This window comes from Phoxinus phoxinus (genome assembly GCF_949152265.1).
Source record: "Phoxinus phoxinus genome assembly, chromosome: 14".
NCBI classification, from domain to species: domain Eukaryota; kingdom Metazoa; phylum Chordata; class Actinopteri; order Cypriniformes; family Leuciscidae; genus Phoxinus; species Phoxinus phoxinus.
The window spans coordinates 17237333-17254392 of record NC_136889.1 but is presented as its reverse complement, the minus strand read 5'-3'; the positions used below and the strand labels follow the sequence as shown (position 1 = coordinate 17254392).

At 38.4% G+C, this 17060-nt stretch overlaps 1 protein-coding gene across 2 annotated transcripts; it reads left to right on the top strand.

Moving 5' to 3' along the window:
* The first annotated feature begins 3994 nt into the window (after window positions 1-3994).
* Window positions 3995-16832, top strand: tmem72 (transmembrane protein 72). Of its 2 annotated transcripts, XM_079636069.1 has the most exons (5): window positions 9811-10068; window positions 11462-11528; window positions 14818-14889; window positions 14978-15117; window positions 15302-16832. In XM_079636069.1, exons 1-5 carry the CDS (start codon window positions 9999-10001, stop codon window positions 15670-15672), a joined length of 720 nt encoding a protein of 239 aa, XP_079492195.1. In that variant the 5' UTR covers window positions 9811-9998; the 3' UTR covers window positions 15673-16832. The 2 variants fall into 2 exon arrangements, with proteins under 2 accessions (XP_079492196.1, XP_079492195.1); XM_079636070.1 differs by lacking the exons at window positions 9811-10068; window positions 11462-11528 and adding an exon at window positions 3995-4112.
* Window positions 16833-17060: the final 228 nt, after the last annotated feature.

Genomic DNA, 17060 nt, shown 5'->3' with positions numbered 1-17060 from the left:
ACTTTAGCAGGCTCCAGTCTGGCTCATACATGATCCATAAAATTCACAACATAGAGCCAAATGCACCGGGAGGTTCCTTACATTAGACTTTATTGGTATAGCAGCTTCAAGGTCATGTGGGTTACGAGAGTGTTTTCTCTTTATGCGCACTGGCCGTTTTGAGACATAAAGATGCAATACTGGTGCAACAGTCGGTTACATGATTTTAGATTATGGCTATAATGGTCATGACAGGCATTTGGCAACCTCGCAGGTGAATTATGGTGTGTGTTATACACATGGGTCCTAATCAACTTTGTGCTGAGCTAGAAATACACTGCATCGCAAATGGTAATGATACTGTATATCATGCTGCTCTCCGGAGAGCGTCACCTTTCTGAAAGTCTCCAAAAGGGGGCAGTGTAGCTTTCGGATAAACAGCAATTCGCTTTTACCTGCAAATTACATCTATTTTATTCAGGGATCTTTTAATAAATGCAGATTAATCATTGCATCTGTTTGTGGAAGCAGCTCTTTTGTCTGATAGCTGTAGTTGATGGCAATTAAACTGTTCAGCCTTATTACACACTTCCACACAAAAAGCTGCTCATTTACACTCATTAATCTCCCTGACAAATCAGTCCAATGACAGAAGCCTGGCTCATTACAGTCTTCCATGACTCTCTTTTAATCCAAGACTCCAGAAATCCGCCCACAGCTAATTGACTCATTTATCACCACTATCTGTAATGTGACTGGGGCGAGATGAGGTGGAATGGAGAATAAACATGCAACATCTCAATAAAATCCACTTGTTAAAGTCATCCGGTCTGATGGAATGCTGGAGCTGGATTTCTTTGCTAGATATATACATTCATAAGGTCCTTTATTAAGTACTTCAGAAATACTCCACCACACATTTCTGAAGAACTATACAAGCAAAGCGGGATTTGCTCCAGTGTATTAATTTAGTGAAACCCCATTAGTCATCACTAAACAAACACAATAGTCTAGGGGGTCATTTTTTTACTGTAGGGTTCTTCTCTTTTAGGAACATGAGGCAATGTTCTTTCTCTGCACAAACACCTTCAAACAGAAGCTGATTTCTACAGAGACCAATTCTGATGGATATGGATTATTCTGTTCATCTCCATCATACTAATTCAGTGCTGTTTCTCATTTAAATTGTGAAATTATTTCCTATTTTTTAAGAAAATCATACGTATTATTTACTAACTTTAGTAGGTAGTGTATTACAGTGTAACTTATTACTCCTATAGTGAAATATTGCATTCCACAAAATGGTTCTCAAGAAAAACGACCACAGTGAGAGAAAAGATCTATGGGCTCTTAAAAGCTATTTGTTCACCTCACGGCTAGAATCTCCCCTCCGTTTCCTTTTTGCGAGAGATTGATGCTACTCCTTTGACACACATGGTTTTCCTAGACGTAGCTGGCCAGATATAAATGACTTTCGTGAAATATATCCATTTTCTGAAGAGAAGACTTTTTAAAAAACATAATACAATTTGTAAAATCTTACTATGGTGTTTATTACAGCTTTTTAGAGTCTGGAAATTATTAACTTAAAATGTCTGAGACCGCTAGTGTAAAGGCTTTTGTCACATTTTTCTAATTATTTATCGTTGTAACAATTTGAAAGAAAAGTTTGATTAAAAAATACATGAATTTTAGAAAATATCTAAAGTATAATAAACTAATATTCTAAGTATTTTCATAAAAAATTGTCACATTTTGCTATATGCTGTGCTATATTTAAATGTTTCTTATTAATTTTACAACACAACTGTTTTCTTTGTTTTGTTTTTTATCAAAGATTTTTTCCCCAGGTTTAAATTAGATTATGAATCCCAGATTTTATGCATGCATGACAAATGTATGTATGCATGTATGTATGTATGCATGTATATATATATTCTTTTTAATATTAAAGTGCATTGAAGGTTGTTAATAATTGTTCCATTTCTGCAGTCTTCGGTGTACAAAATTATAAATGTTATTGCTTTAAGATGACTTTCATAGTGCTTGCCTTTATTTGACTTTGTTATTTATATTCCATTTGTCAGAAGAACAGATGTCTTCATTTTAAAGCAAAGCCCTGACTGACATAATGATGAGCTTACCATCTTGCACAAGAGCTGTAATGATTTCCTGCATTCTTCAAAATCAGAGCAAAAAAACAGCAAAAAATAATAATAATAACCAAAGTCAGAAGTTGCAGGAGCACCCCTTGTTAATACGGACAGGGAACGTTTCAGATGTCAAATGCTTTGAAAAATTCCTCTGGTGTCCTTCAACTCAACCTACAGGGATGTTGAGAATGGGATGGTGCACTCCTTTAAACTGCAGTAAATCAGAAATGCATGTGTGTGCAGTGCACCCTATATGCTCTTCTGACTCGCTCATGGATTGTTATAATCCTAAGAAACTCTAAATGTGATAGTTTGAAGTATAACCGAGATTTATTCAGTACAGTAGACATGCAATGTCTGCTCTTGTCGAAAGTGCTGATAAAACCACCAATTTGTTTTATTTGGTGATCTAATGGATCCCAGCTGTGGGATATTAGTCTTGTGTGTCCTTCACAAGGACACACTCATCACCAGGCCAGGCTCTGCAGTCGTCCGCTTGCGGCTTTTTCTAATCCGGCTGAAGTGCAGCGAGGGCCCCACAAAAACACCATGGTTGTCAGGCTCTATCTCCACTCATTGAGTTTTATGGGGCGCTGCTCAGAGGGACAAAGAACGGAGCAATCAGAAATAATGAGAGGGGCTCAGGCCAGTTACTCACTAAAGCTACATGAGGATCACCCAGAGTGCAAATGAAGGGGATTCGAACACAGGGACAATCTAGTTGTCCTGATTCACCTGATACACTTAGCTCAAAGGGGTGCTATGCTATCCAATTTTTATTAATTATGTTACATGTTAAACACAATTTCATTAATATCATAAGTGCACTTAAGATATGACTTCACTTTTACTCAATTTGACCCTTTGCAGGGAGCTTGATTGACAGGTGATCTGACCAATCTTCGCCATCCGCCATTTTTTCCGACAAAGCAGTTAGTAGATTAACATGGGAGGATTTGAACTTGAAAAACGGACTGACGCCTTTCCGCGGTTAAAACAGCATTCCTTCTTATGTTCATTCATGTTTATTTGATGCTATAAATTAACTAGAAGGAAGAGATGATCGGTTCACGAGCAGCTTTAACTGGTGCTCTACAGCGATCTGAGCCACAAAACGGTAAAGAGACACAAAACGGTATTTATTGTTTAAATTTCTTTTAAAAAATGACCAAATTTGAAAGGTGAGACTTTGTTAAATATCAAAAGTAACCCAAAAGTAACCTGGTCTGTCCTGTCTGTCAGCGCGATGTCAGTGTGCTCTGCTCCGCGATGTATTTTGTGTGAGTGTGGTGTGGAGAGGCATAGCTTGTCGGACATAGCAACAGTAACTAAAGGGGGCGGGACTTTGCGAATGGTCAATTGTGACCGCCCCCATTTAATTAAGTTAAAGTGTGCACTTGATTAATGCGAGTGTAATAATAAATAATTGTTTCCTCCATATCTTAAGTTATTTATTTCACACTTTTAGTATAAATGAAAATATATAGCAGCCCATATATTTCAGGAAGATGCAGAACAGATTTTTTTTTTCAATGTATTTCGTTTCAAGATTTGCATAATAGTATGCACTATGACTTCAGTTTCAAATAATAAGATTACTTTCTTTTTTACTAATGCGTAACAGGAATTAATTCTCTTTCCCACTATGAACTGACTCATCAGATAAGCCAGCCGAGAGCCATCCAAATCCCTCTGTACCTAGAGGGACTCATGGGTAATTTACTCTGTGATCCTGTTGGCTGGGAAATGGAAGAGATGAAATGGGTTCTTTAGTCCGGGATCAGTTATGATCACATGATCGAGCTGTGTTTGGGAGATCACAGCTATAGACTATAACAAAGAGGAATGTTTGTGGTGGTGGGTCTTACTCACTGCTCCCTTCAGCATGAAGCTTCACAGACACATGCTGATGCTCCTCGTGTCATCGGTCGATGCCAACGCTCCTTTGACCTCATTCATCATCTCCCTCCGAAGGCGAAGGTCAGTGAGACCCATTCCTGCATCCTCTCAGCATTTCTCATGGATGATCACAAGAAACATATACCTGTAACTAAACCAGTGGAGTCTGAATGCAGCGCAATATTACAAAGCTTATTTTTATGCATGTAGTCCTACATTCAATGAATGCAATTTCTTCTGCAACCACATAGTGTCAGTGTTGCAATTTTGTCAACTTTGTTAAACGCACAAAATGCCTTACTAATCATGTGTCACAGTGTCTCAAAGCATAAAGCTTGGATGTTTTTAGATTTATAGTTCACAATATTACATGTTGACCATTTGAAACCAAATGCAGTGTTTTTGTAGGAAGGTACATCTCAATGAAACTATAGTTTCAGATCAGGTTTCAAGGAACATGATCTTGAACAAATGAATGTGAGTTTTAGAGATGACTAAGCAAATATTTAGTTACTACAATGCTTATTTAATGTTACAAAGTCTCAATATGAAAGTGTGTGTGTGTGTGTGCGCGCTTGTGCGTGTGTGTTCTGTACTGTTCGAAAGTTTGGGATTCTTTTTTAAGAGTAATCCTTTAATTAAAGGGACGCATTAAATGAATAAAAAAAAAATAGAAAAGAGATTAATAATCGTACAAAAGATTTGTTTCAAATAAATGCTGTTTCTTCAAACTTTATATTCATCAGAATCCTGAAAAAAAAAACAGTTTATCATGGTTTCCACAAAAATATTAAGTTGCACAACTGTTTTCAATATTGATAATAATAAGAAATGATTTAGAAGAATTGTGTGATGCTTAAGACTGAAGTAATGGCTGCTGAAAATTCAATAATTTTAAAATATATTAAAATAGAAAACAGTTATTTTAAATTGTAAAAATATTTCACAATATTAATCTTTTTATTTATTTTATTTTTTATCAAATAAACAATTTGAGTTTGCATGAGAGACATCTTTCACAAACATTAAAATAATTTATGAAATATATAAAACTGTATATTCAAAAGTTTAAGGTCTGTAAGTTTATTCAGGATGCACAGATATTCTTTGTGCTGGCTGGGTTGTAAAAAAATAGAAAAAAGGCTGCAGTATTTTAGTGATCAGTCATCTTGATATTATTTACTTAAAGCAAAACCTTCTAAAAAATTATCCTTTTCTTCACTTCGTTTTGCAACAACAAAAGCAAAGGTCTTTCTGAATGCAGAGTTTGATGTTGAACAAGAATACATCTCATGAGATGTTTATAAAGCGAGATAAAATTGCCATTGTAATCAAGATTAAATGTACCCCAGTAGGCCGTGATGAATAACAGATCCATGGCAGAGATCTCATTATAGAATGGGAAACGAGGGGGAGTCCAGAAACACACATTAAACAATATGGTTCATCTACACGTAGCTCCTATAACTGATTACAAATCATAATTTTTATATCTAAATATCATATTTTAACTTCACTTCTACAAATCATGATTGAACCACTGCTTGCAAAACACAATGTTCTGACCTCATGTTATTTCAACAGTGGGTTGGGAAATTCCAACAGCTCATAGCGATCCCTCACATATGCTTAACAACACAATTACACACTGGGCTGTCTGATGAAATGTTATGTTATGGCTACCATACCATGACACCATATCAAACTCATTAACACCATTGTCACTATCAAATGATTTGCTGTTGATTTGCTGCTGAAGAAGGCTGTCATATGTGTGCTAGGAAGATAAATGGCTCTGTGTCATATGTGATGTTTGTACTTCCCCCTAAAGATACGATTTTTTTTTCTTGTTGAGGTAAAAAGCAATACATCAAGTGCACATGCCTCAAAAGGCCATCAAATTTCATATATCATTCCCATTGGGAGTCATTCACACCCATCACGTGTTTATGTATGCATGGGACAAATGAGTAAAAATCATTTCAAGGCCCATAAATGTGATGAACGTGAACGTTTTGAGTGCATGAATTAGGGGTCACTTTGACTTCGCAGCATTAACCAGCAACCAGTCTGTCTTTACAGCATCACAGCTCAGTGTGGGTCAGCTCTGACTAAAATAATTATGATATGCCTTTGCAGAAAGAGCCCAGACTTATTACAGCAATAAATATAAACCAGACCAAACCCAAAATGTAAAGTATTTATGTTCTGGGTTCTGGTTGTTATGTTTATAGGAACAAGTAATTGATATTTGTATGTTGTATTGTTGTTGTCATATTCTCGTTGTCATAACATCTTCTGTTGTTAAAGTCAGCATGAATTGAAAATTCATCCTATATATTGCCTAAAATGCATGTTATTGAACAGTAACACTTTAATGTATAGTGTCCTTGTTATGTTACATGTACTTACTATAGTAATAACAGTAAATTATGCAGAATTACATGCAACTAACCCTCAAACAAACCTTAATCCCGCCCTAACCCTATAGTACATGTTGTTAATTAATATTACTCTGTACATAATTACGCTGTAACAAGGACAACTTGTTAAACCCTATTTCACTTGGATGTATGTCACAATTATACAGATGTTGTTGTTTTTCCAGTTCATAAAATGTAGATAATTTCTCATGTGCTGCTTATCATAGTCTAGCATTGAAGCTGTCTTGTTATGATATGACAATTTGTGGGTACTTTTGCATTCATTCATTTTATTTTCCACGAATAACAACTATGATTTGCTCTAAACTCAAAAGATGTTGTATGTAGCACAAAAAGATTCCTAACTAGGGATGCACGAAGTGGATACACAGTATTTACTTTAGCATCTATTCATTTAGCAGACACATTTATCCAAAGCAACAAACAAATGACACAAGAAACTCATTGTAAGGAGACAATTATGTTGTCTTTATAAAATCAACATAGTATTATTCCACAAACTGAGGTTTGGGCTTTTTCAACATTACAGACCAACATTTCTAAACTAATTTAGTTTTCAAACTACTCCCACTACAACTCAGCACAGATCATCAGTCTATTCTGACTAAGTTTACCACGTCTTTCCTAACTTATTGGACTTTCCCGTGGCAGATGATAAAAAATCCCCCAAATCTGAGACATTAAATATTTCTGACTGTATAACAAGCAATCACAGTCAGAAATGTTTTATTAGATATACTACATGGCCAACAGTATTGGGACACCCCTCCAAATCATTGAATTTAGGTGTCCCAATCACTTCCGTGGCCACAGTTGTATAAAATCAAGCATCTGGGCATGCAGGCTGCTTCTACACGCATATGTGAAAGAATGGGTCGCTCTCAGGAGCTCAGTGAATTCAAGCGTGGTACCGTGATAGGTTGCCACCTGTGCAATAAGTCCATTCATGAAATTTCCTCACTACTAAATATTCCACGGTTAACTGTTAGTGGTATTATAACAAAGTGGAAGCAGTTGGGAACAACAGCAACTCAGCCACGAAGTGGTAGGCCACGTAAAATCACAGAGTGGGGGTTCAGAGCATGCTGAGGCGCACAGTGCACAGAAGTTGGCAACTTTCTACAGTCAATAGCTACAGACCTCCAAACTTTCTGTGGCGTTCAGATTAGCTCAATAACAGTGCGTAGAGAGCTTCATGGAATGAGTTTCCATGGCTGAGAAGCTGCATCCGAGCCTTACATGCAAGTGCAATGAAAAGCGTCGGATGCAGTGGTGTAAAGCAAGCCACCACTGGACTCTAGAGCAGTGGACACGTGTTCTCTGGAGTGACGAATCACGCTTCTCTGTCTGGCAATCCGATGGATGAGTCTGGGTTTGGCGGCTGCCAGGAGAACGGTTGCCTGACTGCATTGTGGCAAGTGTAAAGTTTGGTGGAGGGGGAATTATGGTGTGGGGTTGTTTTTCAAGGGTTGTGCTTGGCCCCTTAGTTTCAGTGAAAGGAACTCTTAATGTTTCAGCACACCAAGACATTTTGGACAATTTCATGCTCCCAACTTTGTGGGAACAGTTTGGGGATGGCCCTGTTCCAACATGACTGCGCACCAGTGCACAAAGCAAGGTCCAAAGACATGGATGAGCAAGTTTGGTGTGGAGGAAGTCAGAGTCCTGACCTCTACCCGATAGAACAGCTTCTCGTCCAACATCAGGGCCTGACCTCACAAATGCGATTCTAGCAGATTGGTCAAAAAGTCCAATAAACGCACTCCTAAACCTTGTGGAAAGCCTTCAGAAGAGTTGAAGCTGTTTTAGCTGCAAAGGGTGGGCCAACTCCATATTAAACCCTACAGATTAAGAATGGGATGTCATTAAAGTTCATGTGCATGTAAAGGCGGACGTCCCAAAACTTTTGGCAATATAGTGTATTATGTATTTTGATATGTTAAGGCAAATATATACATGCCAATTTCTGTATACAAGTACGTTTGTTGTAATAATGGTGAGTTAGTTTAAAAGGTTTGATCGTGCTCTTAAACTTGTTTTTAGTGGTCTGTGGTTGTGGATTCACAGTGTGAATGAAGAACATAGCACAGAAATGCACATACCTGGAATACAATTCTGCTAATCTGGAAAACAGTTGACCCAGGCAGAAAACAAAGGTAGCCTTGTTCTAATGTTAGGGGATTTACATTTTTCCTCTTAGCAGGAGTCAACTTGGATATCAGAGTTGTAAATTAGAGCAGAACTCTCCAAGTGTTTGCCAAGAGAGCCATTTCACTCTGGACAGTATGTATAGTACATAATGTTGTCTTCTTCAGGGCCTGAGAACTGAAGTCAGTTCATCTGTTGGTTTCGGAGACCCTCTTTTGTCCCCAGGCCACATTAAACCTTACGAATTTACAGTCCACATCTGTAATATTTTCCCAGTTACTCCCATTTTCTGCTCTTTTATGAACATGCATGATATATTTTCCTAAAGGATGAGCTGGACAGCAAGGTATCTAACCTCAGAGACGTATATTAGTTTAAAAAAATATTTTTCACACTGGTGTTATTATTTTTTACAGTTTTATTAAAAAATAAAGTATTATGAATAAGTCAATATATTAACCAAAATAATGTGATGTGTCGTTTAATGCCAAAGATACGCAAGTGGTTTGAAATCCTAGCAATACTGTAGTCATGTGTGATCAGATTTAATTACACCGTGTCATGCCGTCATGCGCCACGCTGTGGTTCTAATCAATTGTGATCTGTTATGACTGAGAAAAGTCTGACCTTTGACACGGGTAACTAAAGACTGGAAGAGATGGTGTCTGTTCAGTGCCTCTGCTGGAGAATGATTAACATCTGTCTTGTGTCAGGATTGGGCTATATGAAAGTACTGCTGCTTTCTCCGCCATTAATCATCAGTTCAGGACAGGGCTTATCAAGCAGACGTTTGAGACTCCATGTACATTTACTTTGTAAAAACACATCTGACCTTGGGCAAGGACATTTTTGATTAATTGGCTGATTGGATGAAGGTAATTTAATTTGAATGTGTCCCTCAGCAGCTGTAAAAGGATGGAGGGTGGAATACCTCCACATGAAGGTCACTGCTCGTAACCTGTGAGGGTCCTGCAACAGGCGTGTGTGTGTGTGTGTGTGTGTCTATCCCTCAGGGAACATGCCTTATTTGTGCTTTTTGCTACCTATAGGTAATCTTTAACTGTAAACTTTTTCATTGTTTGGTCCTTTCACCTTGAGTAGAGGTGGAATTTAGCAGGAACAAGCAGAGGGTGGTGTGTTTGGATTGTATTTTTTTCTGTTAGGCTGATTACTAGGGTAAAATCTGCACTGGGACGCAGCCGACGGCACCCTCCAGCTCAGGCGAGGAGATTACTAACCATGGGGCTGCGGTGGCGCTGCCATCTTTACACAAAGTTCTGACTTCCTCTTTTAACTATACCAATAAATTAACCGTCAAAAGAGAACGTTGACTATCAACAAATGTTCTAAAGTAAAACGCTTTTTTATTTCGGCCATGAAGATCTCAGCTTTGTGGGTTATAGTGGAATGTGCCTGCAGAGTTCTTGGCATCTCGACTGCTGCAGGTAGGACTGTCTTTTCTGTTCTTCTGTTGGCCATTGTTTCACTGAAAGTGTTATAAATTACCTTTAAATAATTTTTTTTTTTTTCAAGAATGCATTAGGAGCAAATATTCCCCCCATGATTGACGTTTAGAATTCTGAAATGTGCTTTTTGTGCTCATTACCCAACACACTGTAACTTGTTTTAAAATGAGGGAAAGAAATGCACTGTTCCAGTGTGTGGCCCATTTAAGTTGAAATAGAGGGTAAATGTACGTTAAAAATAAAAATAATGAAAAAAGATGAAAAAAATCTATGAGTATAGGGATGATTTACTACATGACTGAGATTCCTTGAGTCCAACAATTACATAAATAATATTAAATGCAATATATATAGCCGTTCTGGAGAAAACAGTGATGTCATCGTCCAGCTCAGTTCAGTTCTCATACAGTACATGGTGTCTATGCAGGCAGATCATAAATTAACTAAATGAATAACTTTTTTTACAACAAAAATTAACCATCACTGAACTTACTTAAGCTGGACTGTGATGCTATATTCTTCTAGAAACAAACTTTGTTGCATTATTTTCCTGTTATCTCTCTGTAAAGCTGCTTTGAAACAATATGTATTGTAAAACGCACTATAACAAGGCTCTTAAAATATGTTTGCTTGTTAGGATATCTTTTATAATAAGAAATAAAGTTTTTTAATCTAATCTAATCAAATGTTTTAAGGTGTAATGTGAATAAAACTAGTGAATTACTTGATAATAATGCAAAGAGTATTTACTAATTTTTTAGTAATAGGCCTACAAGAAAAATACTTTTTACGTATTTCATTCACAAATCTAATGAGACTGTTTCAAAATGTTTTTGCATTGCACAGAGACATGTACAATTCTCACACATATTGAATAACACATGTATTGTATTTTATTTTATTTATTTTTTATTTGTAGCATACTTTTTTCCCCCAAAACCAGGGGTTTATTTGCCAAGCTGTGGTGTGTGGCAAATCTGACATCTAGTGGCCACAATAAGAATTGCATTCCATTTTTGTGAAAAGTCCAAAAGGCTATTTAAATTCAGCGATTGAAAAATAAATGTTTATGATAACATCAGTTTGGGGACCAATTCTCATTATTAACTAGTTGCTTATTAGCTTGAATATTACTAACATATTTGCTGTTAGTAGGCCTACCTATATGCTACAGTAGGCTACCTATAATAAAGCACAGGCTAATAGGCCTACCATATTCTACATCACTTAATCCTACCCAATACCTAAACATAACAACTTCAACAACAACTACTAACTATTAATAACCAGTAAATTCGTAATTAATTGATTATGATTTCTGCAGGTTAAGTTTAATGCGTGTGTGTGTGTGTGTGTGTGTGTGTGTTGTCAGTGCTTTGTGCAGTGGGTGTAGAGACTCAGAGACAGGGGGAGTTCAACAGCTTGGCCGTCTACCTCCTGTGAGTATATAATAAGCTGCTGTGGGAGGTATAGCATATTGTTATTCATATGAATGTTCTCTGAGACACGTCTTCCTGTCAGATGGTATTTAATATTTCCAGCAACGAGCAAATAAAGCCACAGTAATTTTTAAAGATGTGGTTAGATCTAAGAGACTGATCAGTTTGTTTTCCCATTTTAGAATTGACCATTTGTTTAATGTATTTTCAGTTATTGTTTTATGATAGTATTTGTTATTAATACTTTGTATCCTTGTCCATTTGTGTATGTGCACTATATTGTCAACAGTAATGGGACACCCCTCCAAATCATTGAATTCAGGTGTTCAAATCACTTCCGTGGCCACAGTTGTATAAAATCAAGCATCTGGGCATGCAGGCTGCTTCTACACGCATTTGTGAAAGAATGGGTCGCTCTCAGGAGCTCAGTGAATTCAAGCGTACTGTGATAGGTTGCCACCTGTGCAATAAGTCCATTCATGAAATTTCCTCACCACTACATTTTGCACGGTTAACTGTTAGTGATATTAGAAAGTGGAAGCAGTTGGGAACAACAGCAACTCAGCCACAAAGTGGTAGGCCACGTAAAATCACAGCGCGGGGTCAGCGCATGCCAATGCACACAGTGCACAGAAGTAGGGGTGTGAGATATGGCAAAAATATCATATCACAATTTTTTTCAGGAAAATCACGATTTACGATTTTATCACGATTCTTTTTCATGTTGGTTTTGCTATTTTGCTAGTGATTGAGCATTACAGCCAAACTAATATCCTTTTTTTTTTTTTAACAAAGCCTTACTAGGTAAAAAAAAAAAAAAGGCAGACATTTAGGCCAAAGTGGCGAAGATAAAAATCTTTGTCATTATTTTCTTTGCTATTAAAAGATAAGAACAAAGATACACAATACATATACACAACATACAATATACAAATTAAATTAAAAAGTAATTTTTTCAGCTAAAGTAGGTGTATTTAACAGAAGCATTCAAGAAAGAAATGAAATGAACAAATATAAAAATAAAACACTACATAGACTTCACTGTATACATTATGTATTGATACTTAAAAGTTCTCAGTTCAGTGAGTGATTTTCTCTTTGTTTTTTTGTTTTGTTTTATTAACCTGTATTAATTTCTTTCTTGTGATGAACAAAAAAAGAAGATATTTTGAAGAATGTGGCTAACCAAACAGTTGTTCATCCCCATTGACTTCCAAAGTATATATTGTCCTACTATGGAAGTCAATGGGGACCAGCAACTGTTTGGTTAGCCACATTATTCAAAATATCTTCTTTTGTGTTCGGCACAAGAAAGAAATGAATACAGGTTTGGAACAACATTAGAGTGAGTAAATAATGACAGGATACCGGCACGGAGACGGACACCGGCAAGGAGACTGACACGGAGACGCACACTGGCACGGAGACGGACACTGGCATGGACACTAACATGGAGACGGACACCGGCAAGGAGACTGACACAGAGACGGACACCGGCACGGACATGGACACCGGCACGGAGACGGACACCGGCACGGAGACTGACACAGAGACGGACACCGGCACGGACATGGACACCGGCACGGAGACGGACACCGGCACGGAGACTGACACGAAGATGGACACTGGCACAAAGATGGACACCGGCACGGTCACGGAGACGGCACAGAGATGGACACCGGCACAGACTCGTACACACGGACATGTTGTGTTCAGAACAAGAAAGAAATTAATACAGGTTTGAAACAACATAAGAGTGAGTAAATTTTCATTTTTGGGTGAACGGCACAGGCACGGAGACGGACACTGGCACGGACACCAGCACGGACACTGGCACTGGCATGGACACCGGCACGGAGACGAACACCAGCCGGCATGGACACTGGCACAGAGACGGGCACGGGATCCGGCACAGACATCGGCACGGAGACGGACACCGGTACGGCCACCGGCACTGGCATGGAGACGGGCACCGGCACGGAGACGGACACTGGCATCTTTATTGACACCGGCACGTAGACAGACACCAGCAAGGGCACCGGCATGGACACCGACACGGAGACCGGCACAGACATTGACACGGAGACGGACACCGGCACGGGTATTGGCACAGACACCGGCACGGAGATGAACACCAGCCGGCATGGACACTGGCGCGGAGACGGACATCGCCACGGAGACGGACACCGGCAGAGACATGGGCATCGGCACGGAGACGGACACTGGCACGGAGACTGACATCGGCACGGAGATGGGCACTGGCATGGAGATGGGCACCTGCACGGAGATGGACACTGACACCGTTTTTGACACCGGCACGGAGACGGACACCGGCCTGGGCACCGGCACGGAGACAGACACCGGCACAGACATTGCTACGGAGACGGACACGGGCACGGAGATGGGCAACTGTAGGAGGCTACAGTGTCTGGAGTATTGCAATAATATTGTATCGAGTTATTGATATTGATAATATTGGGTTCACTATCGTGATATGTATCGAATCGTGACATGAGTGTATCGTTACACCCCTAGTAAATCCACTTCACCAGCTAATTGCTCTTCGACAGCGATGCCATAGAAATATACGGGGCTAACGCAAAAACTGAAGTTCAAACCGAAAATTCTAAAGATGGCTGCGCGATGGCTTCTCTGGTGCATACAGTCTAAAAGGAACATGGTCACTGAAGGCCACTGTCATTCCATTTCTAACTATACTGTAGCTGGCAATACAGTAGCGCCCCTTGAGAATTACACAGATGGAGGCAAATGGGCCTCTTGTCCCAGATTATCTGATCTTTCTGGGCTCACAGCCAGACCAAAGAGGTTCTGCATGAACAACAGGGAGATATTTCCATAGGGATTAAACGGTTGTTCACATGCATGAACACCAGAATACCATAAACAGCCCAAAAATGTGTGATCAAATATCTACTGAATGGTAATGAATATCTTACTCTGGATAAAAAGCATGAAGAGGAACATGAAGTGATTGAAGTTAACACTAATCCATATTCACAGTCCATTTTACTTTATTGAGGCGAGATTCAGGATTCTCAATAAGAAAACATGTGAGGTGGGACTTGAATTGATTCTCCAGGAACTGATTGCGTTGTGAGAAGTGAGAGTTACATTTAAATAGTTCACCAAAACCATTCATAGATTAAACATGATTTCATATGGACTTTAAAGTATGTTTTGGTACCACTTTGAACTTACTTTCTTCTTCCTAACAAAAAGTTAAGAGTTTTTATAAACCACTGCATTACTCCTGTTTGTATTCCCACAGGCTTTCCTCGCTGGTGATCATGCTTTTTGAAGTTGCCTATTTCATTGACGCTCTGTTGGCAATGTGCCTTCCGTACGTACAATCAGATTATATGAATCATGTACTTGCTTGTGCGATTTTAATCAATGCATTTACTCATGTCTGTTTTTCTTGCTTGCAGTTGTCCACCCACATGGAAGATTTTCATTCTTTGGAAGAAGATGGCCAAAGTTGGAGGTTTTCAGAAATTTCTCTACTACACAATGATGTCTGTGATGTGTTTCCTGCATCCAGTGCTTGCATGGCACGCTGTAATACCAGGTGCTTTCAATTTATTATAAATAATATATTATTATATTATTTAATAAACATAAATAATAGCATTACTGTAAATCAAAACAATCTAAATATGTAAATATCTGCTAAAAGTGACTTCTGACCAAGTTTAGGAACACACTAGCATACAGGTCAACATGAATTAAGAAACTTTGTCTATACTTTACAGGAGTCATGCTGGTAGTGACTGGATTCTTTAACTTCATATTGAGCAAAAAGAAAAAGGCAGATCTGCCTAAAGAGTCCAGTGCATCGTATTGTGACCCGGCTCTGTCTTCTGTCTGTGTCCCAGACAGGGGGGACACTGAACACGTCTCTTTCTTCCACGTCATCTCCGGCAAAAGAGCATATTTTTTCCCTAGCAACAGCCGACTGCACGGATCCACAGACAGGGCTCAGTCCGTGAAGAAAAGACAAACAGACACAAGAAATGTGCACTTCATTGAGAGTCTCAGATGTAGTGATACTGAAATGGAAGAATACCATGAGGTGGAGCCAGAGGAGACCACGTCAGATAAAGCACCAATGATTACACTGTAAATGTGAGTGATAATGGTGTTACTGTATAAATCAGTGTAGGCATGAGATGCTATGTGAAAAGTTAATACAAATACCTCTTTGAATATGAGAAAAAAATCTTTCAATTAATGCTGTGTAAACAGGGAACCACAGTTGGTACATCATTATATGAAAGGTTAAAATTAATTCATTTGTAGGCTACTTCAATTATAAATTAAAAGTTTTTATAATAACGTTATAATAAATGTATAGGCCCTAAGGATGTAATTATGTTTCTACTCATTATTTCATTTTAACATTTAAATTGTGGCTGTCATAAAACCAATTTATTCAAACAATCAGACAGGTTAAGTAAAAATACAATGAATATGCAATTTAGTGCATATATTTAGCAAAATGCTCCTCTCCAAGTAAATAGTTCTTGCTGACTTACGAGTTTCTGGGGATTGCAAAAAAAACGTTTGACTTTTCTAAGGTACAACTGAAACACTGATTGAGCGATTGCATGTGACAACACATATTTCAGTATCTTTGAACATTTTCCTGTTGTGATTTTTCATTCATGTTTATTTCGTGTTGTAACAAGTAAAGCGGAAGAGATAATCGGTTCACGAGTTCTCTACAACGATTTGTCACGCCACAGAGCGCCAAAAAAGATTGTGACAGCTCGAGAGACGTCTATGGTCTTACTCCAGTCTATGGCAAAGTAGCCAATTTTCAATTCTTGCAAGGTTTATTGTGCTTGCAATTTTACCCTGACCGACCCCACATGAGAAAACCTTGTATAGATTTAAAAAAAACAAAAAACATGCTTGCAATTGTTAACATACTTCTTTTACAAGAAGCGAGCTCCCTAAACAACATTTAAACACTGTCAGTCAAAGAGCTGCCTTTTATTCCAGTCTGTAACCTTAAGCCTGGAAATCCTGCACCCAGTCTCCATACGTCAATACAATTAAGAGATTCCATTCATCACACTGACCCAGACAAGAGGGGTTTCAGTCTGAAGACTGGACAGCAACCCCCCAGGCGTAATTCCTCTCCATTAACCTGTATGGATGTCTTCAACATCCTGAATACTTGAGTAACATAGGATATGGTGCATTCATGTGTTGTTCTTGTACTTCATGGAAAAAAATATTTCAATGAACAATAAATGAATTGCACTTGTGTTGTGCTTCTGTGTTAATCGAATAGCTTCCAACATTTTACTGGCAATATTAGCTAGTCGCAGAAATTGTTCAAAAGAACTGGAGTGAAAAATCTATGAGCATCAATGGGTCAGGCAATGATGCTTTAGAATTACACTCCCAAATAAACCCAGTAATACATCTTTATTGATCTTCTTTGGCTTAAAAATCACCCTTAATAACTACAAATGATCAAATACAAAATTAAAGCTATGGGAA